Raw genomic sequence first — 25,164 nt, 5'->3', positions numbered from 1 at the left:
AGTATATAAGCTGATCATTCGCAGTTTGAAAATTGTATATTTGGTCCCAATTTATACTTTGAAACTCACGTTGAAGTATATCATAATTTAGTTTTGAAAAGTTATAAAATTTTGTTGGTTTTTTTCTGCAGGCGAAGGAACATCAAACGTCAAAAAGATTAGGTCATGTCTTGAGAAACATGGTACAGATAACTGGTCATATAACAAGATTTTGTTTACATCATCCACCATGAATATGTCAAGTAGGCTATTATTAGTCGTTGGAGTCAAAGTGTTTACAGTATATAGTCCTATTACTCAATGAAGGAATCAGAGATGGTTGATTCTAAAAGTAGGTTTGAGTTCAGGTCGCCAGTGATTATCACATCGTTATAATTAGTAACTAGGTGTTCCAGAGTATCAATTAGGTCTACATATGGAATTTGTTTGTTAGGGCGATAAATACAACAATTCAATAATTTACTTTATCATTTGCGTCAGATCGTTTAATAACTTTGTACTTATAGTTGTTCTTGATGTAGATGGCCACAACTCTACCGAAGGAGCATCTATCATTACGTAATAAATGGTACCCAAAAACATTCAACATGGAGTCAGTTATGGAGTCATTAAGCCAGACCTCTGAAATACAAATTATGTCAATGCCTGATTGCTCGAAAGTAAATCTGAACTCATCCATTTTTCATCTCAAACTTTGAGCATTAACGTGACAGATATTCAGTCCTACTTTTTGTTTCGACAAAATCCGTAGTAAACATTTAACGCCGTTACTGGAACTCATTGCATTATGTGACATCAACATTTCGTGGGAGGTAAGGCAAGGCTATTACAGAATTATACACTGGACAAAGTAAATTATAATCAAAATAAGATATAACGTAACGACAGATAAAGAAAAGAATGGCAAAGCAAAATATGAACCCAGTTTTAATTGGTATTTATAACCGTAAAACTTAACATGCCGCATGGACTGGGCGAAAAAAAATTTGTTGAGATCATCTAAATTTTCTATTAGGATTGGATCTGTATCAGAAGATGTTTTTATGTATACAAGTCCACGGTTAGAAAATGTGGATGTAATTGTGTATGTTCTGGGTTTCACATGAAAGGCTTGCGGGGAATTGTTCCCGTAGGGCTTCTTCTGCATGCAACTTTTCACCTCACAGATGGCAGAACTTTGCACGGATTTTTTTAGTGGAATCTTTAATATTTGCAAAACGAAGCATTTAAAACCAAAGTAAATCATTTATTTTCAATCTGTCAAATGTTTTCTATATGCTTCATAAGTATTGGATGATAAAATAGCACGAAAGCCCTCTTAATGCATAAAATACAAAATATTCGGCAAATTTGAATTTGTAATTCGATGAAAATTAATTAATTTTATTTGTAATTGATTTTAGTACGAACATAAAGATTATTTCTAACGGCGTTAAAAGTTTTTGCGCGTCGTCTTAAATCTTCAAATTAGTAGCTCAGCTCTGAACTCTTACAAAAGTAAACAAAAGATAATTGCATTTGAATCCGTGTTTCAGAAAATGAGTTTCTTCGTATACAATTAACCATTAACAAAAAAGAAGCAGGCATTTTGTATTTTTCCAAAAACTTTGAAAAATACTTAGTTCATGACGGCAATGTAAACAAATTGTTTGCTTTTTCTTCTACAAACCATATGATTTGCAGATTTTCATTTTTCGGCAAGCGAATTCGAAAAATGTTGTTTCACAGTACATTGCACTATGGGCGGAAATTAAAAATTTGCGGCAAAATTTATTTACAATCAATCTAGTATCCCCAAACATGGTATATCGATATATCTTATCAAATGTTACCAACAAAAAGGGAGTCAATCCCCCTTATTCCAGGTGCGTTACTATAGAGGGGTCGAAATTGTAATTCCACTTGGAATACTATAGAATATACTCTTAGATGGAGTTTAATTTATATTTGCTTAATTTTCCTTATTAAGAAAGCGCCTTATCCCCAGAACTTGATGTAAATAGTATAAACCAGTTGTCATTTTATTAAATTAATTTTATTAATTAAAATTAAACAAATATTAACCATCAAATCACATTATTCGGTATCTAACTCTAATTCCGTCCCTCTGTGTTTGTTGTTCGCAGGATTGCGGTCGCAATTATTAACCGATTTTGATAAAATTTGGTACAACATGTTTTCTTGGTCAAAGGACAAACACGGCTGAATTTGAAAAAAAAATGGATCAAATTTACATATAGCCCCCATATATATGTATCGCCCGATTTCGGCAAATGAGACCATATTGCGCTTATTTACTACCGGATTATCTTCAAATTTAACAAAAAGTTCAGATTTGGATATAGCTACCATATATATGTATCGCCCGATTTTCCCAAATTTGACTATAAAACCCTTACATTTATTTTAGTATGGGCAAGTTTGGGCAGACAAACTTTACAGCACGTAAAAGTATACTTCCTCACGAACAATAATAAGCAAAAATTTTCATTAACAATCGTTAACATTTCTAGTTCTATTCCTCCCAAATATACGTATGTGCTACAATTTTCACATATAAACCGCACTTTTGAATCCATAAATTCAAGTTCAAAAAAAATATTTTGTAAAGTCTTTACAACACTTTGAACTACTAAACCTCCTCTTAGAAGTTTTCTTTATTCACTTTTATTGCGAAAAAAATTAAGCACGAAATTTTTCAATTTTTGTTCGCCTTGATTAAACGCAACTGGCATAAATTTTGGTAAACATTGGCAGCCTTTTTCTCCTGAACAGGGTTGCCAAGTTTTAAATTAACTTTCGATTTTTACTTTCCAAGATGTTCTATAGTAATTTCAATTGGAATATCCAATAATTTTTCATTTTGAAAATTTGACTTTTTGCCGCTGTTTTGCGATTTCCGCCCATAGTGCATTGGTGTGGGAATATTTAAAACATTACAGATACTTTCAAATGTTTTGCAAAGGTTTTCTGTTCGTACATACGGTATCCCATCGATGCGTAAGTCGCAAGCAACAGATAAATTGTTTTGCTTCTCTGTGTGTATTTTCACATCATTATGCTGATCACGTATGCATTTTAATTCCGCATTCTCTTTCTCCAGCACTGAGATCCTCTCTTCCAATTTTTGCGAAGCAAATTGGGTTGGGAAACTCTGATTTGTTGTATAAACACTCCATTAGATATTGATTTTTTTCCAGAGCCTAAACGTATGCTTTAAAAATTTGCATGTAAAAGTTTCAATTGGGATAAACTAGATAAGCGAGACGGTATCTCAAAAATGGGAATACAGATGATAGGAAAATGGTAGTAGGCAATGAATCAATTAATTTTTTAATCAAGTATTTGTCCAATTAAGATAATGATTGATACTATGATTTTCGTGATTGAATCAAAAAACAATATTTTGTGTGTATTTAATTTCTCGAAGTTCCTTATCATAGAATTAAGTCATAAAACCAAATGAAATAAAAGGGTTTTTGTTTTCCAAATCTGTGCTAATTTATTGAAATTTATGTTGCTTGATTTTATTCAGGCTCGTTCATGTCTATGTTGATCAAATCAAACACAACAAACAGAGAAATCATACCAATCATGTTCACTGAAATTGAGCGTCCCTTTCGGTATAATCATTCACAACCTCATAACCAACACAAGCGTATGATTTGTTTGATTCCCAGTAGGAAAAAGCGTCGTGTTTGAGTCATTATAAAGTACCTTATTTAGGAGCCAGTAGTGATGCCACACAAATGCAAACTCCATTTCAAAATAACATTGGGTGTCATTGGGGGCCAAGGCCTTGCCCTCTCACTTCAATATATAGTGCTTATATAAGGCATGATCTTATTAGGAGAAAAAATTACCTTTAATAAGGCCTTCTAAATAAGTTGTCTTGTAAGGTCTTGGAAAAAAATAAAAAAATTGTGCTATTTTTAGATTTATTGTTTGTGCTTTTAATTGCTTAATGTATGTTGACATAGAATTTATTGTTATTACAATTTAATTTTACCTTTATAAAATTTCTTCTGAAAGCGGTGTCGAACTCACGACCATTGACTTCATAAGCGCACACTCTACTCACTCGGCTGCGGTCGGCTGTGCTTTGCACAGAGCTAAAGGCTAATTTAAATGTAACACACATAAACACTTTATCCTCCGCATTCCATGAGAGCTGTGTTAACAGGTCTGTTATTAGAAACGACAACATAATGAAAAGCGATGCTGCTCCACCAAAGAAGCATTGTACTTCCAACACTCCAACCGAAAAATAGTCACTACTCATGATTCTGTGCATTGCACAATTGGGGCTTTCTAACGTCTAATAGCGGAATATTAAATTCGAAAGCATTGTTAAATGTTGTTGACCAGTTGCAAGCAACAGCGATGTAATGAGAACAAAGTCAAAAAGTCAAATTTAAAAAAAATTGCTTTAAATTTTATTAAATTTTATATATTGATATACATATTCGATAATTAATGTATTCCAATTTTCTCATTCAAACTACATTTTTATACCCTGCGCCACACTGTGGAACAGGGTATTATAAGTTAGTGCATATGTTTGAAACACCCAGAAGGAGACGAGATCGACACATGGTGTCTTTGGCAAAAATGCTCAGGGTGGGCTCCTGAGTCGATATAGCCATGTCCGTCTGTCCGTGAACACATTTTTGTAATAAAGTCTAGGTCGCAGTTTTAGTTTTGGCACAAGTATGTGTTTTGGATCAGAATAGAACCCTATTGATTTTGGAAGAAATCGGTTCAGATTTAGATATAGCTCCCATATATATATTTCGCGCGATATGGACTTATATGGCCCCAGAAGCCAGAGTTTTACCCTAATTTGCTTAAAATTTTCCACAAGAAGAACAATTAGTACTATAGTCAAGTGTGCCAAATTTTATTGAAATCGGTTAAGATTTAGATATAGCTCCTATATATATCTTTCGCCCGATATATATCTTTTGCCCTATATATATCTTTCGCCCGATATGGAATAATACGGTCCCAGAAGCCAGAGTTTTACCACAATTTGGTTGAAATTCTGCACTAGGAGTACAATTAGTAGTGTAGTCAAGTGTGCCAAATTTTATTGAAATCGCTTCAGATTTAGATATAGCTCCCATATATATCGTTTGCCCGATTTACACTCATATGACCACAGTGGCCAATCTTTTACTCCGATTTAATTGAAATTTTGCACAAAGAGTAGAATTAGCATTGTAGCTATGTGTGCCAAATTTGGTTGAAATCGGTTCTGATTTAGATATAGCTCCCATATATAGCTGGCGAAAGCTATTTACACTCATATGACCACAGATGCCAATTTTTGATCCGATTTAGTTGAAATTTTGCAGAGGGAGTATAGTAAGCATTGTAGCTATGCGTGCCAAATTTGGTTGAAATCGGTTCAGATTTAGATATAGCTCCCATATATAGCTTTCGCCCGATTTACACTCATATGACCACAGAGGCCAATTTTTTGCTCCGATTTAGTTGAAATTTTGCACAGGGAGTAGAATTAGCATTGTAGCTACACTGAAAAAACAGTGAACCCTTTTCCATTGCAAAATGAACTAAACTGTAGTAATATTGACCATGTTTTAGCCCTTAAGATTTTTTTCAACTTGTCTAGTTTATAATTCTCTTAAATTTTAGTTCATCTATAACATTGTAGTTTAGTTCATTTTTACAACACCATAAGATTTATATACCCCTACCAAGTTAAAAAGTCAGTATTGTTTTGGTGTACTTGCTTATTTTGTGGGAAACCCGATAATAAAAATTGGTTAACAGTCTCTTTAAAATGTCGACGACTAAACTATTTTTAAATCAATCATTCCACAGTACACAGAAATTAAATAATTAAAGGAACAACAAACCGTTTTACTATTATGAAAATTTTCATACATTAAAATTAAACTTTCTTTAAGCAAAAGTACTTTATTATAAAAACTTATGATGAAACTTCTTAATACAATGTTTTTTGTGAATAAAAATTATGACCACGTGGAACAGAGAGTAGTTCATTTGAACCCGCTGTTTGGACATTTTGACTTATCCTTTTTTTATTCATCGTAGGTAATTATTTCACATATCTTGCTGGAAAAAAATGGAAACAATAATGAAAATTGTTAAAAATTAACACCATGTTATGAAATATAATTTTTAATTCTTCATTTTAGCTTGTAACTTACCATATTTGGGGGCATTTTATCAAATGGTGTAAGGAATTCAACTTTCCTTTGGAAAACGTATCTCATAAAATTTGTACCTGAAACAATTAGAGAAATAATGAAGTATTCTAAATAAACTCATAAAACTGTGTTGTTATCGTTGTGAAGGATATAATAAAATAAATATTGTAGTTGAAAGAAATCCAAAGTTTTAATATAAAACTTACCAATTCTCTATTAAATTGTACGCTGAGGGAAATATAATAAGTTGTCCAAATTTATTTGGGTTACTCTGAAATTAAATATTTATTTTTTACATTAAATAAAATTATTAAATAGGTTTTCAAAAAATCTAATGAAAAAATAATAATATGCATAAAAAACCAAATATTCTTGATAGCCCTAGACAGTCATCATTCGTCAAAATGACGACACGTAATTTAATTTTCGATTTAAAATGCATTTTAGTCTATTGGGAAATGGTAAATTTAAGTTATACTAATTCGACCGTTTTATGAATTTTTGTTTTATACTACGTAAAACCAAATTGAATAAGAAAAAAAAATCAAGTTTGGTTCACTTTTTCGCTCACGATGAAAATTATAGCGTCTTGAAATCAGCCGTAGTCAAAATGACGAAGGATGAAGTTAATGTACAAAAAATATGTATGACTGTCCAGGGTTGAAAGAAAGTTAAAGAATCCTTACCAATTCACTATTAAATTACAGGCAAAGGAGTACTAAAAATTTGTCCAAATTTTTAAGGGGTTATTCTGAAATTAAATATTTGTTTTTACATTAAAAATATTATATTGGTTTCTAAAAAATTTGATTGAAGAAATACTAAAATAAGCTATTAAAAAACTGTAATTTTGATGATAAAAAGGTCACAAAAACGTAAATATTCTAGATGAAATAAAGCCAATTTCTAAAAGAAAACTAACCAATTCTCTATTTTTTAAATTTGTTCGAATCCATCTGGAGTTGCTCTGAAATTAAATGTTGTTTTTAAAATTTGCAAAATTTTCGTGAAAGAAAAACATTAAACTGGTTTCCAAAAAAATAATTAACAAATAATGATATACATAAAAAAAAAATTATTCTTTTTAAAAGAAAGCCATTTAAAAAAATATATACTTACCAATTTATGACTAAACTATACGCTGAGATATAACAAACGTTTTCCAAATTCATCTGGAATTGAATATTAATTTTTTATATTGAATAATAAAAAATTCAATACACTTTTAATTTCAACATACATATTTTCCTAAATATTCTTAACCCTGGACAGTCATCCTTCGTCAAAATGACGACGCGTAATTTCTTTTTCAATTTAAAGTGCTTTTTGGTCGATTGGGAAATGTTAAATTTGAGTTATACCATTACATCCATTTTATGAATTTTTGTGTTATACTAATTAAAAACACATTGAATAAGGAAATAAACTCAATTTTGGTTCTCATTTTTGCTCACGATGCAAATTATAGCGTCATCAAATAAGCCGTAGTCAAAATGACGAAGGATGACGTTTGTGTACAAAAAATAAGGATGACTTTCCAGGGTTAATAACTTTTTTCTAAACTACCAATAAAATATTAATAACTTTCATTTAAAAGGTTTAATAAACAAACACCAATATATGTCTCAAAAATCCAAAATATTCCATGCCTTTATATTCCCTTGTTGCATACCTGCTTAAAAGATGCAACAATCCACGCCAACGCCAACTATACAACTGAAGCATGCCAAACAAAACCAAGCAAAGCCAAAACATTCCTACAACAACAAAAACATATGTGCCTTTATTGAAAACAACACCTCATCCAGCCAAATAAACCATCCGCGAATAACAAACACACACACACAAACCACTAAATGAACAAAAATAAAAACAACCCCACGCTCATGTATACACAACAAAACTCAAGTAACATCATCTTTACATTAATCACATTCCACTATGCCGATAAAGATCTCTGTACTATGCATTAGTTCATCGCATCTGCTGACAATTTACTCTAAGAATAATATTCGTAAAGGCACACCAGTTTATGAACGATGAAACGTTTAACTTAAAATTTGCAAAATTTTCATGAAATGTTATCTACCATTTTTGACGAAAATGTCTATAAATTTAATTACATGTGAACTAAAAATATTTCATTGGGTAATTTTTTACCAACAATTATTAACTATAGGAATTGTCAGTAAGAAATTGCTATCCACTTTCAAGTTCATTTTTCGTAAAAAAATATTTTCTCATACAAAAAAATCTTATAGTAAATTGCATTTATTATTTAGAAAATACTTTACATTTCACAAGTAGTTTTATAGCATGACAAACGAATTTTTAACTACCAGTTAAGAAATTTTTTAAGGAAATTTCCATCGTATTTTGTAGGCCATGAACTAAACGTTTGCTACTTAGAAATTGTAAAATTTCCTTTCGAGTAGTTAATTTTCGTTGAAAATACGAAAAATGAGCTAAAATTCTGGAAAATTCTTGTAATAAATTATTGTAAAAATCTTCTTAAATTTACGAGACACTTTTTTTTCTGTGTATGCGTGCCAAATTTGAATGAAATCGGTTCAGATTTAGATATAGCTCCCATATATATGTTTTTCTGATTTCGACAAAAATGGTCAAAATATCAACATTTTCCTTTTAAAATCGCCACTGCTTAGTCGAAAAGTTGTAAAACTGACTCTAATTTTCCTAAACTTCTAATACATATATATCGAGCGATAAATCATAAATAAACTTTTGCGAAGTTTCCTTAAAATTGCTTCAGATTTAAATGTTTCCCATATTTATACCCACCACCATAGAATGGTGATGGGGGGTATAATAAGTTTGTCATTCCGTGTGTAACACATCGAAATATCGATTTCCGACTATATAAAGTATATATATTCTTGATCAGGGAGAAATTCTAAGACGATATAACCGTCTTTCCATCTGTCTGTCTGTCTGTCTGTTGTAATCACGCTACAGTCTTCAATAATGAAGCAATCGTGCTGAAATTTTGCACAAACTCGTCTTTTGTCTGCAGGCAGGTCAAGTTCGAAGATGGGCTATATCGGTCCAGGTTTTGATATAGTCCCCATATAAACCGACCTCCCGATTTGGGGTCTTGGGCTTATAGAAATCGTAGTTTTTATCCAATTTGCCTGAAATTTGAAATCTAGAGGTATTTTATGACCATAAAGAGGTGCGCCAAAAATGGTGAGTATCGGTCCATGTTTTGGTATAGCCCCCATATAGACCGATCTCCCGATTTTACTTCTTGGGCTTATAGAAACCGCAGTTTTTATTCAATTTACCTGAAATTAGAAATCTAGAGGTACTGTAGGACCACAAATACGTGTGCCAAAAATTGTGAGTATCGGTCCACGTTTTGGTATAGCCCCCATATAGACCGATCTCCTGATTTGACTTCTTGGGCTTATAGAAACCGCAGTTTTTATTCAATTTACCTGAAATTGGAAATCTAGAAGTACTGTAGGACCACAAATACGTGTGCCAAAAATGGTGAGTATCGGTCAATGTTTTGGTATGATCCCCTTATAAAACGACCTCCCGATTTGGGGTCTTGGGCTTATAGAAACCGTAGTTTTTATCCAATTTGTCTGAAATTGGAAATCTAGAGGTATTTTAGGACCATAAAGAGGTGTTCCGAAAGTGGTGAGTATCGGTCCATCTTTTGGTATAGCCCCCATATAGACCGATTTCCCGATTTTATTTCTTGGGCTTCTAGAATCCGAAGTTTTTATCCTATTTGCCTGAAATTGGAAATCTAGAGGTATTTTCGGGTCATAAAGAGGTGTGCCGAAAACGGTGAGTACACTGAAAAAACAGTGAACCCATTTCCATTGCAAAATGAACTAAACTGTAGCAATATTGACCATGATTTAGCCCTTAAGATTTTTTTCAACTTGTCTAGTTTATAATTCTCTTAAATTTTAGTTAATCTATAACATTGTATTTTAGTTCATTTTTACAACACCATAAGATTTATATACCCCTACCAAGTTAAAAATTCAGTATTATTTTGGCTTACCTGCTTATTTTTGGGAAACCCGATAATAAAAAGTGGTTAACAGTCTCTTTAAAATGTCGACGACTAAACTATTTTTAAATCAATCGTTCCACATTACAGAGAAATTAAATAATTAAAGGAACAACAACCCGTTTTACTATTATGAAAATTTTCATACATTAAAATTCAACTTTCTTTAAGCAAAAGTACTTTATTATAAAAACTTATGATGAAAGTTCTTAATACAATGTTTTTGTGAATAAAAATTATGACCACGTGGAACAAGAAAGTAGTTTATTTTAACTCGCTATTTGGACATTTTGACTTTTCCTTAATTTTTTATTCATCGTTAGTATATATCTTGCATACATATGCATGCATCTTACATATCTTGCTGAAAAAAATGGAAGGAATAATGAAAATTGTTAAAAATTATCATGTAATAAAATATAATTTTTAATCTCTTTAAATTAGCTTGTAACTTACCATATTTGGGGGCATTTTATTAAATGGTGTAAGGAATTCAATTTTTCTTAGATAAACGTACCTCATAAAGTTTGTACCTGAAACAATTAGAGAAATAATGAATTAAGTAATATATTAACTCATAAAACTGTGTTGTTATCGATGCGAAGGACATAATACAATAAATATTCTTGTCAAAAGAAAGCCAAAGTTTTAATATAAAACTTACCAATTCTCTATTAAATTGTACGCTGAGGTTAAAAAGTTATCGAAATTCATTTGGGGATACTCTGAAATTAAATATTTATTTTTTACATTAAATAGAAAACATTAAATTGGTTTCCAAAAAATATAATTAAAGAAATAATATGCATAAAAAAAAACTAAATATTCTGGTTAAAAGAATGTTAAAGAAAGCTCACCAATTCATAAAAATGTTTCCAAATTGTTATTCTGAAATTAAATATTTGTGTTTTACAATAAAAATATTAAATTGGTTTCCAAAAATATTTGATTAATGTAATACTAAAATAAGGTATTAAAAACATGTAATTTTGATAATAAAAAGGTCATAAAAATGTAAATATTCTATTGAAAAGAAAGCCAAATTTTAAAAGAAAACTTACCACTTCTCTATTAAATTATACGCTGAGGAGGAAATATAAAAATATGCCCGAATCCATCTTGGGGTTGCTCTAAAATTAAATATTTTTTTTACAACAAAGAAAAACATTAAACTAGTTTCAAAAAAAAAATAAATAAATAATAATAATTAGCAAATAATGATATAAATAAAAAATATCCTTTTTAAAAGAAAACCACATTTTAAAAAGAATACTTACCAATTTATGATTAAACTATATGCTGAGGTGTAACAAAAATTTTCCAAAAATATTTGATTAAAGTAATACCAAAATAAGGTATTAAAAACCTGTAATTTTTGACAATAAAAATGTCATTAAAACGTAAATATTCTAGTGAGAAGAAAGCCAATTTTTAAAAGAAAACTTACCACTTCTCTATTAAATTATACGCTGAGGAGAAATATAAAAATTTGCCCGAATCCATCTGGGGTTGCTCTTAACTTAGATATTTTTTTTACAACAAAGAAAAACACGAAACTTGTTAAAAAAATAATAATAATAATAATTAGCAACTAATAATATACATAAAGAATATTATTTTTTAAAAGAAAACCACATTGAAAAAGAACTCTTACCTATTTATCATTAAACTATACGCTGAGGTGTAACAAACAATTTTCCAAATTCATCTGGAGTTACTCTGAAATTGAATATTTATTTTTTAAATTGAATAATAAAAATTAAATTAGATAAAACAATTTCAATATACGTTCCATTTCAGCATTTTTTCCTAAATATTGAACTTTCTTAATAACTTTTTTTTCTAAGCTACCGATCATCACTTCGCCATCGTACATCTCATCTCTAAAATATTAATAACTTTCATTTCAAAGTTTTAATAAACAAACTCCAATATATGTCTAAAAAAAAAACGAAATATTCCATACCTTTATATTCCCTTGTTACATACTTGCTAAAAAGATGCAACAGCCCACGCCAACGCCAACTATACAACTGAAGCATGCAAACAAAACCAAACAAAACCAAAAAATTCCTACAATAACAAAAACACATGTGCCTTCATTGAAAACAACACCTCATCCAGACAAATAAACCATTCGCGAATAATAAACACACACACACAAACCACTGAAAGAACAAAAACAACCCCACGCTCAGATATACACAACATCCCCATCACTCGCTACCATTTCTCATTATAGCATTGCATGATCTCACTCTCAAAAAAATTCCAAGTAACATCATCTTTACATTAAACATATTCCACTTTGACGAGAAAGATCTCTGTACTATGCATTAGTTCATCGCATCTGTCCACAATTTACTCTAAAAACAATACTCTTAAATGCATATCAGTATAAGAACGATGAAACGTTTAACTTAAAATTAGCAAAAACTTCATGGAATGATATCTACCCATTTTTGACGAAAATGTCAATAAATTTAATTACATGTGAACTAAAAATATTTCATTGGGAAATTTTTTACCAACAATTATTAACCATAGGAATTGTCAGTAAGAAATTGCTATCCACTTTCAAGTTCATTTTTCGTAAAAAAATATTTTCTCATACAAAAAAATCTTATGGTAAATTGCACTTATTATGTAGAAAATACTTTACATTTCACAAGTAGTTTTATAGCATGACAAACGAATTTTTAACTACCAGTTAAGAATTTCCATCGTATTTTGTAGGCCATGAACTAAACGATTGCTACTTAGAATTTGTAAAATTTCCTTTCGAGTAGTTAATTTTCGTTGAAGATACGAAAAATGAACTAAAATTCTGGAAAATTCTTGTAATAAATTATTGTAAAAATCTTCTTAAATTTACGAGACACTTTTTTTTCTGTGTATCGGTCCATATTTTAGTATAGCCCCCATAAGAGCGATCTCCCGATTTAACTCCTTGGGTTTCTAGAAACCGTAGTTTTTATCTGATTTGCCTGAAATTGTAAATATTCCGGTATTTTAGGCTCACAAAAACGTGTATCGGATTAAGTTTTTATCGGTCCATTTGGTAATGCCTCCATATAGACCGACTTCACTTCTTGAGGGTGTAGAATTCGCACTGATCATGAAAATTGTTTGAAACTCAATGTAAAATCTCCAGATTTTACTTCTACAGATTTAAGATTTCAAATCAAGACGTTATTTTATAATTATCTTGCACACTTACAAGAGATGTTAACGATTCCTCTAAAACTCAAACAAAAATGGTTCTTATAAATCCAGAATCTGATATAGTCCTCATAGGTGAAATCCTCATAGGTGAAAGCTGTATATACTTGTTTTTTACTAACATTGTGTTCCACCCTAGTGCATTAGTTGACTTAAATTTTGATAGATTTTGTAGAAGTCTATCAAATTCTGTCCAGATCGAGTGATATTTAAATGTATGTATTTGGGACAAACCTTTATATATAGCACCCAACACATTTTAGATCTATAAAGTGGTGCAGGGTATAATATAGCCGGCCCCGCCCGACTTTAGACTTTCCTTACTTGTTTTAATATGTGATTAATTATGTCTAATAAATTTTCTTGAATTTGTCGAAAAATATTCATTACAAATAATCTACATTTTCTAAAATTAACGAACAATTCCTGGTGGGTTCACTTTTTTCTGTGACATTTGCCCTGTAGTGATACTTTCATAGAAAACGATGCCTCTTATTGCGTAAGACTTAAGAAAACATATAAATTCAATTTCAATGCAAACTGTAATTTCAAAAATTTTCCGCCAGAAATAATAAGTGTGATTCGTTTTTAAATTAAATAATTTGAATAAAAAACAAACCTTCTCGTGTAAGTTGAAATGTCATTAGTAGTCGTTCCGATGTTGGGCTTAAAATAGACATTATAATGTTTGTATTCATTAAAATGGATTATTAAAGAAAAGTAATCGTGAAAAAATGACGATTTTAGCGGCTAAACTCGAACTTAATACCAACCTTTAGCCGCTAAAATCGTCATTTTTTCACGATTACTATTCTTTAATAATCCTTTTTAAGGAATACACATTTTGTGACAATTTGCTTTAGGATATTCCCCATCAAGTTATAATGAAATCTGCAACAAATATGTATAATTTTATGGCTTTCTTTGCTGATTTAGTTTTCACTTGAGTGAAAAAATTACGATTTTAACGGCTAAACTCGAACTTAATATCCACCTTTAAATAAAAAAGGAAGATTTTTGGTTGTTTATTTTCTCGAATGCATTGACGTTATCAGCAGAAAATTTCATTCATGCAAAATAGTGTAACTAATGATGTAGGTTACTTTTAATAGGAAAAGAATGGATTTCTTTTTATTACAAAAGAGTTTTCTGCAACATTTTAAAAATCCAACGGTGAAAAGACGCTTTAAAAATTTAGTCGGGCGGAACTGCCTTTAATTAAAAGGGAATTTCATATAGCATATTTTTCCTCCCGTTGTGTATTTCTATTAAATTAGCAATTATATGGTACTATACTCAGTACTCTCATACTTGTTGTGATTAATTAATAATAGATTTTCGAATTTTTTATTTATTTATTTTTATAATAAATAACATTCGGGATTTATGTAAAAATAAGTATATGTAAATTTTTATTTGAATTGTTATTGTTGTTTCGAGTTATACAATTGACTGACTTATTTTTTTTACATGTAGTATATATATACTTAAGATTGATAATAAAGGAGTCTTATGTACTAAATTCAACGAGATGTACTTCGCAGGTTTCTACTGTATTTCTATGCAATTATATTGTACATAATTTACTTAGAACTTAGTAGTAATGTCTTTTGATGGTTTTGATTGAAATTCTTTTAATATTCAATAGCTGAAGTATAATATCAACAAATAAACACACAAAACAAATAAAAAATACAAAAAATTAATGGAATAAATTACTATGTTCCTAAGCTATTTAGAATTTGTTGGTAAAACACCTTTTTATTTTATTATTTTTTTTTGTTTTGTTTAATTTTCAGAAAAAGATTAGCAAATGTTGCGAGGCAAAAGGCACTATGTATAATTGATGATGTGTCTCTGTGTTGATGTGTGGGAGTTTTTGTTGGTTTGCTAATTTTTCTTTTATAATTTACAAAATAAACTTGTTTCTGTATTAGTCTTTTACGATTTCATTACGATTAACTTTAAATGATATTTTAATCTCTAATAAATTCGATCAATCGAATTTCTCTTGATTTGGCATACATATGAAGAACTTGGAGCACCACATATTGATCGCTTGCGATGTGTTCGTCAGCCATTCGACTGGACGATGTATTGTCATGTAATAGACCGGTATGCCAGATAATATGATGGCTGTACCCACGCTACCGATCATCACTTCGCCATCGTACATCTCATCTCTAAAATATTAATAACTTTCATTTCAAAGTTTTAATAAACAAACTCCAATATATGTCTAAAAAAAAAACGAAATATTCCATACCTTTATATTCCCTTGTTACATACTTGCTAAAAAGATGCAACAGCCCACGCCAACGCCAACTATACAACTGAAGCATGCAAACAAAACCAAACAAAACCAAAAAATTCCTACAATAACAAAAACACATGTGCCTTCATTGAAAACAACACCTCATCCAGACAAATAAACCATTCGCGAATAATAAACACACACACACAAACCACTGAAAGAACAAAAACAACCCCACGCTCAGATATACACAACATCCCCATCACTCGCTACCATTTCTCATTATAGCATTGCATGATCTCACTCTCAAAAAAATTCCAAGTAACATCATCTTTACATTAAACATATTCCACTTTGACGAGAAAGATCTTTGTACTATGCATTAGTTCATCGCATCTGTCCACAATTTACTCTAAAAACAATACTCTTAAATGCATATCAGTATAAGAACGATGAAACGTTTAACTTAAAATTAGCAAAAACTTCATGGAATGATATCTACCCATTTTTGACGAAAATGTCAATAAATTTAATTACATGTGAACTAAAAATATTTCATTGGGAAATTTTTTACCAACAATTATTAACCATAGGAATTGTCAGTAAGAAATTGCTATCCACTTTCAAGTTCATTTTTCGTAAAAAAATATTTTCTCATACAAAAAAATCTTATGGTAAATTGCACTTATTATGTAGAAAATACTTTACATTTCACAAGTAGTTTTATAGCATGACAAACGAATTTTTAACTACCAGTTAAGAATTTCCATCGTATTTTGTAGGCCATGAACTAAACGATTGCTACTTAGAATTTGTAAAATTTCCTTTCGAGTAGTTAATTTTCGTTGAAGATACGAAAAATGAACTAAAATTCTGGAAAATTCTTGTAATAAATTATTGTAAAAATCTTCTTAAATTTACGAGACACTTTTTTTTCTGTGTATCGGTCCATATTTTAGTATAGCCCCCATAAGAGCGATCTCCCGATTTAACTCCTTGGGTTTCTAGAAACCGTAGTTTTTATCTGATTTGCCTGAAATTGTAAATATTCCGGTATTTTAGGCTCACAAAAACGTGTATCGGATTAAGTTTTTATCGGTCCATTTGGTAATGCCTCCATATAGACCGACTTCACTTCTTGAGGGTGTAGAATTCGCACTGATCATGAAAATTGTTTGAAACTCAATGTAAAATCTCCAGATTTTACTTCTACAGATTTAAGATTTCAAATCAAGACGTTATTTTATAATTATCTTGCACACTTACAAGAGATGTTAACGATTCCTCTAAAACTCAAACAAAAATGGTTCTTATAAATCCAGAATCTGATATAGTCCTCATAGGTGAAATCCTCATAGGTGAAAGCTGTATATACTTGTTTTTTACTAACATTGTGTTCCACCCTAGTGCATTAGTTGACTTAAATTTTGATAGATTTTGTAGAAGTCTATCAAATTCTGTCCAGATCGAGTGATATTTAAATGTATGTATTTGGGACAAACCTTTATATATAGCACCCAACACATTTTAGATCTATAAAGTGGTGCAGGGTATAATATAGCCGGCCCCGCCCGACTTTAGACTTTCCTTACTTGTTTTAATATGTGATTAATTATGTCTAATAAATTTTCTTGAATTTGTCGAAAAATATTCATTACAAATAATCTACATTTTCTAAAATTAACGAACAATTCCTGGTGGGTTCACTTTTTTCTGTGACATTTGCCCTGTAGTGATACTTTCATAGAAAACGATGCCTCTTATTGCGTAAGACTTAAGAAAACATATAAATTCAATTTCAATGCAAACTGTAATTTCAAAAATTTTCCGCCAGAAATAATAAGTGTGATTCGTTTTTAAATTAAATAATTTGAATAAAAAACAAACCTTCTCGTGTAAGTTGAAATGTCATTAGTAGTCGTTCCGATGTTGGGCTTAAAATAGACATTATAATGTTTGTATTCATTAAAATGGATTATTAAAGAAAAGTAATCGTGAAAAAATGACGATTTTAGCGGCTAAACTCGAACTTAATACCAACCTTTAGCCGCTAAAATCGTCATTTTTTCACGATTACTATTCTTTAATAATCCTTTTTAAGGAATACACATTTTGTGACAATTTGCTTTAGGATATTCCCCATCAAGTTATAATGAAATCTGCAACAAATATGTATAATTTTATGGCTTTCTTTGCTGATTTAGTTTTCACTTGAGTGAAAAAATTACGATTTTAACGGCTAAACTCGAACTTAATATCCACCTTTAAATAAAAAAGGAAGATTTTTGGTTGTTTATTTTCTCGAATGCATTGACGTTATCAGCAGAAAATTTCATTCATGCAAAATAGTGTAACTAATGATGTAGGTTACTTTTAATAGGAAAAGAATGGATTTCTTTTTATTACAAAAGAGTTTTCTGCAACATTTTAAAAATCCAACGGTGAAAAGACGCTTTAAAAATTTAGTCGGGCGGAACTGCCTTTAATTAAAAGGGAATTTCATATAGCATATTTTTCCTCCCGTTGTGTATTTCTATTAAATTAGCAATTATATGGTACTATACTCAGTACTCTCATACTTGTTGTGATTAATTAATAATAGATTTTCGAATTTTTTATTTATTTATTTTTATAATAAATAACATTCGGGATTTATGTAAAAATAAGTATATGTAAATTTTTATTTGAATTGTTATTGTTGTTTCGAGTTATACAATTGACTGACTTATTTTTTTTACATGTAGTATATATATACTTAAGATTGATAATAAAGGAGTCTTATGTACTAAATTCAACGAGATGTACTTCGCAGGTTTCTACTGTATTTCTATGCAATTATATTGTACATAATTTACTTAGAACTTAGTAGTAATGTCTTTTGATGGTTTTGATTGAAATTCTTTTAATATTCAATAGCTGAAGTATAATATCAACAAATAAACACACAAAACAAATAAAAAATACAAAAAATTAATGGAATAAATTACTATGTTCCTAAGCTATTTAGAATTTGTTGGTAAAACACCTTTTTATTTTATTATTTTTTTTTGTTTTGTTTAATTTTCAGAAAAAGATTAGCAAATGTTGCGAGGCAAAAGGCACTATGTATAATTGATGATGTGTCTCTGTGTTGATGTGTGGGAGTTTTTGTTGGTTTGCTAATTTTTCTTTTATAATTTACAAAATAAACTTGTTTCTGTATTAGTCTTTTACGATTTCATTACGATTAACTTTAAATGATATTTTAATCTCTAATAAATTCGATCAATCGAATTTCTCTTGATTTGGCATACATATGAAGAACTTGGAGCACCACATATTGATCGCTTGCGATGTGTTCGTCAGCCATTCGACTGGACGATGTATTGTCATGTAATAGACCGGTATGCCAGATAATATGATGGCTGTACCCACGCCAACCTCAATGGGCGACTGGAAGACCGATGAGATCACAAGGAAGAGGCATATGATTAGGAACAATATGGGCAAAGCTAAATTTACACGAATGGGTCTCTCTGTCTTGGGTTGCTTGTAGCGAAGCCATAATAAACCGGAAACGGAAATCAATGTGAACAATGCCTCGACATAACTAACATAATTGATAAGGGCATAGACATCCTTGATGAAAAGCAATATTAGCGTCAGAACACACTGCAACGAAAAATAAGAATTGTTTAAAAGATAACCCTCTGTATATCACTCTTAATTACAAAGAAAACTCACCAAAAATATCAACGAAGGCACTGGGGTCAAACAATTTACATTGATTAGGGATATGGCGGCAGGCAAGTGACCATTACGTGCGCCAACAAAGAACAACCGCGAAGAGGCAAATATGGCACCATTCAGAGAACCAAATGTTGAGCATGCTACAAAGAAAGGCATCAGCCATGACATAAAACCCAACATCTTATCGCCAAAAGTAACTGCTACTGCATCTGAAGCCAAAATCTCGTCGGGAGATAAAACGGAAAAGTAGGCAACATTTGTGATAACATAAATAATGGTGACCACAGGCATGGATATACATATGGCTTTTGGCAAATTTCGATAGGGATCTTTCAATTCTTCTGTTACAAAGTTTAGATAATTCCAGCCCGAGTAGGAGAATAGACCGTTGTAGAATGCCAATGCAATGAAACCAGGCGAAGTAAATGTTCCACTCATGGGTTCATCCCAATGTTCGGTGTTTCCAGCGAAAAGATACCACACACCTGCAGCTACAATTACCAATAGGGCAAAAACCTTAGTTCCAGTAAATATATCAGTGACGCGAGTTACCCATTTCACATTGTAACAATTTATAACCGTTAAAATACCTACAAAGAAAGATAAAATTTCTTGAGTACGATCTAAGGAAAAATTGAATAAGATAAAAGTCAATGGAAATCTGCCAATAAATAGGATAAAAGTCCTTGAAAACCTCTGATTATTTCTAATATTTTGCGGCCTTAAATTACTTACATGTTATGACAGCTGCCAGCAACTGTACGGGCACCGCTGGGGCATCACAGGAGGGCCAAAATGGTTGTAGCAAGTATTGAGCAAAGGTTAGAGCCGTTATAGCATTACCCGTGGGGACCAAAATTAGCAAGGCGACCCACAGATATAAAAACGCCGGTAATGGGCCGAATGCTGTACCAATATAAGCGTAATCGCCACCTGATTTCGGGATCATTGTACCTAGAATAAAACGAATGGAATTAATTGCGGAGTCACTCAAAAGAAAAATATCAGTAAAAACAGCAAAAAAATATTTTCCAAATTTGAATGCTGAAGAAATGAAAAGGGAATTTTAATACTGCTGCGCCGACTAAAAACAATCACCATAATTTCTTCTGTATCGATCCTGCTCTTGTCACACCTTAAAAAAATTAAAAATATACTGTATTTGCTCAAAAAATTGATTTCCATTCTAATAAACAACATGTTTACGAATCATACTCGGAAGCTTTTAAGAATATTAGATGGATGGTATGTGAAAGAAAAAACTAAGCTTGATTCTTCCAAATATGTTGAGCAAAATTTTAAACCTGAGAAAATTATTATTGTTTTGATTTCAGCTTAAAACAATGGATTGACTAAACTACAAGAGTAGCTTAACCAACAAACGAAAATTATTTTTGCCAAATTTATTTGGGCAAAGATCTTTAGACTGGAAGACGATTGGATGCACGATCGTTTCGGAACTCCCACATTAATCATCAGCATCCTCTACTTGATAGAAGATTGATTTAATGGTACGGTTCCCGAACTTCAATTTGAAGTATGCACGTATGACAACATCAGGTTTTGGATCTATAAGAATAATTTTTATAAAGGCATCTTAAATTTTTCATCTTAAGAGCCCAGAAAGTTAAAACAATTTTTTTGAGTTTTACATCCCGTCAAAAAGTCAAAGGGTTTCACAGAATATTTTCTTCCAAATATACTTCCTTATGGCAAAGAGCAAATGGTAAACGATGCTCGTTTGTCTAAAATTTAGTTTGGGAAGAGAGAATTATTTTCTGTGTGTATGTAGTTTAGGTATAAAAATATTTTTACGCATTTACAAATATTGTTAACACTTTGTGTCAGCTACCCTGTATTATCGTAACAGCGTTGCCAGAATTGTTTCACCAAAAACCGCTAGATTTGCCCAAAAAAATAGCTAAAAAAAGCTAAAAAATGCTAAAAAATAGCTAGAAAAAAAGCTAAATTTTTTAGTATCAAAAGTCTCATTTTTGATTGAAATTTAACAAACTTAAAGGCTTTATTTCACTTACAATGCATATTATTTTCATTTTAGTTCCACTTCTGTGAGACTGTAACAATATCTAAGGCATATTAGCTCTGTTTGCGTATTCGATACATTTTGATTACTATCACAAATTTTACTGGAAGTCCTTCGTTTTGTGGGAGCTACCTTCCCAACACCTCTATTTTATTTACTTGTTATTTTAAAATAATAAATGATCTAAGCATGCTTTGGATTTGGTAAAAAAATGATTTGTCATTTTTTTAAATAAAATTTTAGTTTGGATTTGAAATTGTGAAAAATTCGAAATGCATTACTTTTATTTAAATTGTAGAAAATACTACCAAAGTGCTTATCAAAGTGCTTTAAAAACGTGCTAACGCCAATTTAAATTTCTAAATTCAGACTCGACTTCAAGTAGAAATTATTGTATATATACGTTTTTAAAATAAAGTGTTGAAAAACATCTTCTATTTTTGAACGCTATTTTGGTTTGTGGTTAAGATGCAAAAACTCCTCACATTTAAAGACTATTTCATTAATTCTTCCTTCTTTCATGAAAACATACCCATTTTTAAGTTGAATCGCTTAATTATGAGGACAAAACGACTTTATTGTTTTTTGGACAAGGAAAACAAAAGAAATTCACAAATGCTATTATAACCAAAATTCGCGTTCGTATTTTAAGGAGACGACAATATTTTTCAGTGCACAAAGCTATTCACATCTACTATTTTAATTTAGTAATATCGTAATAACTTTAGAATATTATAATAACATAAAAAGGATAAACGAGTCAAATGATAATATTCCCAATAATTTACTGACAGTTTATCTAACAAATTTGTATGGTAATAGTAGATTTAAAGTTTACGATAACTTTTATGTATATAATGAAAAAACTTTACAACAAGGTGTATTTGCTACAAAAATGCCCGCATAATGGCTGGACTCATTATTAATGTTTCAACTGTGCTTTGAAATATGTGGAAACCCTTATACTTGCAGCAAGGCTTAGATAAAAACGACGATTTATCCATATTTGAATAGAAACATGTCGAAAATAAAAAAAGCCAAAATTAGCTAAAAGGGTCATGAAAAAAAGCCAGAAAAAAAGCTAAAAGCTAAATGTATTTTTTCCCCGCTAAACGTCTTCAAAAAAAGCCAAATCTAGCGGGAAAAAAGCTAAATTGGCAACGCTGTATCGTAAAATTTTAAGATTTTAAAAAGTTACCGAAGGGGGTTTAGGAATAGTTTTGTATACTCATGTCGTTAAAGGTACACGCAAACATAACCTTTGGAAAACGCGTATGATAAACGATTGTTTTCCTAAATTTCGTTTGGGAGGAATGTTTTTTTTCGTATAGTTATCTACTCATATTACTTTCAAATAGTATAAGACAATTTTGAAACAAATTAATTGATATTGTATTTTTACCAAAACAACAAAAACAATTTCCATTATTTTAAACACTCATAGGAAAGTCTGCCAAAATCAGCATTCAGTGTCTGCTCAAACGAGAATTCGTAAAGTTTTTGGGCTTTTAAATGTTACCCATAGAATTTTCAAAAACCACAATATTTGTTTATGTAATCCATCTTCCTATATTCGTAAATGGTTTGAAAAAACATTTGTAATACCTTAATTTCATATTAAAATACAAAGACATGTACTTAATTCACCATTTTTTGTGCTACTACAACTTTTGATTAGTGTCTACAAAAACAAATGGACGAAGAAAAAAGGTATTTTTTGTAGTATTGACAGTAACATATCAACATAAAATTTTGTGAAAAAATATTATCCAGAATTTTTGCAAAAAAAACAAACAATTAAAACTAACTTAGTGCCACATACGCTGATGTGATTATTGCAGGAGATCTTAACAGCAATATTCTAAAAGAAATTAATCTTACGGCTGCAGTGGAAGCTTTAAATTTGACTCCGGTGAATAGAATGACGCCCACACATTTTTCGTCGACTACAAATACACTTTTAGATATTTTTCTTGTCAGTAATGTTCAAGAGGTCCTACTTTATCAACAGCTATGTGGATCTGCCTTTTCAAAGCATGATATAATTTTTATGGTCTATAATTGGTATGTTCCTAACATCAGCCACACATATACATACAGAGATTTTAGAAATATAAATCTTAGGGCTTTGGAATATGACATGACAATGATGAATTGGCATGATATTTACTGTTGCGTAGGGGTTGACGAGAAACTATCGTTTCTCAATACATATATTAACTCGCTGTATACCATACATGTTCAAATCAAATGTAAGGAATCTAAACCAGAATCGAAACCGTGGTTCAACTCTGAAACCAAAAACCTTATATCTCGCCGTGAATATGCATATAAACTTTGGAAACGGTACAAAACGACTGAAAACCACGAGTTATTCAGGCAGGCTCGACGTGCAGTAGTATCCAAGGTCCAACGCCAGAAAAGAATCTATTACGAAACTAAACTCAATAATGCAGTAGGAAGCAAGCAAAAGTGGTCGCAAATCCGTAAAATTGGTATTCTACAACAAAAACAACAACAACATAATCATAACATCAATGTCGACGAACTTAATACCAAATTTATAAACATTCCAGTGGCACATATAAGACACAATGAGAACTCATTTCCTGAAATGGAGAGGAACTCGGAATTTTCCTTTCATATGGTCAATGAATTAGAAGTTTACAACACATTAAATCCGTAAAATCCAATTCCATTGGCTTTGATGAAATTAACCCTAAATTCGTTAACTTACTTATTCCATATATAACAAAATACATAACCCACATTTTCAATACGTCGATAATGACTAGTACTTTTCCTGCAGCATGGAAAATTGCTAAAGTAATTCCCATACCCAAAAATGGCAACGAGTTTCGGCCTATAGCAATATTACCATACTTATCCAAAGTTTTTGACAAACTCATGCATGCTCAAATACAAAGCTATCTGACAGAACATAATCTTTTAACTTGGCATCAGTCAGGTTTCAGACCAAACCACAGCTGTCTCACTGCCCTAACCGACGTGGTTGAAACGCTTCGTGAAGGACTCGACAATAACGAAGTCGCTGTATTGGTTTTAATTGACCACTCAAAAGCGTTCGACTGTGTGAACCATTCTATACTTACTAATAAATTGTCAAATAACTGTAATTTTTCTTCAACAGCAATGAGACTAATATCATCTTATTTATCACATCGATCTCAATACACCACTAATGGACTGCAAAACTCATGCTTACTACCGCTCAGAAGGGGCGTCCCTCAAGGTTCCATTCTTGGTCCACTGCTCTATTCCATATATGCAGATGATCTACCCGATGAAGTAAAATATGCCAGTATTCAAATGTACCCTGACGACGTTCAATTATATATAACTAGTAATACGGCTTGTTTTGATGTTTGCGTCCAGAATATCAACTTGGATCTTGCCAGGATCAATAACTGGGCCACAAAAAATGGTTTACTACTAAATCCAAGCAAGTCCAAAGCAATAATTATTCGAAATAAGAATTCTACCGTCAAAACTTCATCACAAAACTTTTTTCTCATACGATCAATCGGTCTCTGGAATCACCTCCCAAATCTTATTCAAACTATTAGCAACGCGCAATGTTTTAAGAATAAACTCTTTTTACATCTAACACAAGAAAAATAAATATTATTCTTTTTTTATACCCTCC

At 31.0% G+C, this 25,164-nt stretch overlaps 1 protein-coding gene and 1 long non-coding RNA gene across 3 annotated transcripts in view; both read right to left on the bottom strand.

Annotated features, from left to right (window-relative positions):
- Positions 1-6,430: 6,430 nt before the first annotated feature.
- LOC142233140 (uncharacterized) lies at positions 6,431-7,372 on the bottom strand. Its single transcript, XR_012721333.1, has 4 exons — positions 7,317-7,372; positions 7,120-7,164; positions 6,884-6,948; positions 6,431-6,468 (listed from the first exon to the last, which is right to left on the bottom strand). It is a non-coding gene; the product is annotated as an uncharacterized LOC142233140 (long non-coding RNA).
- An 11,003-nt stretch (positions 7,373-18,375) lies between these two features.
- mnd (L-type amino acid transporter minidiscs) overlaps positions 18,376-25,164 on the bottom strand; it is a 65,838-nt gene continuing 59,049 nt past the window's right edge. For both annotated transcript variants that reach the window (XM_075304802.1, XM_075304801.1), the window contains 3 exons: positions 20,189-20,407; positions 19,448-20,043; positions 18,376-19,375 (listed from right to left, as the gene is read on the bottom strand). In XM_075304802.1, coding sequence (XP_075160917.1) covers positions 18,989-19,375; positions 19,448-20,043; positions 20,189-20,407 — 1,202 coding nt within the window. In that variant the 3' untranslated portion in view covers positions 18,376-18,988. The remainder of the gene's footprint in view (positions 19,376-19,447; positions 20,044-20,188; positions 20,408-25,164) is intronic.

This window comes from Haematobia irritans, chromosome 4, assembly GCF_050003625.1.
Source record: "Haematobia irritans isolate KBUSLIRL chromosome 4, ASM5000362v1, whole genome shotgun sequence".
Classification (NCBI taxonomy): Eukaryota; Metazoa; Arthropoda; class Insecta; order Diptera; family Muscidae; genus Haematobia; species Haematobia irritans.
This window is presented reverse-complemented; position numbering and strand designations above follow the sequence as displayed.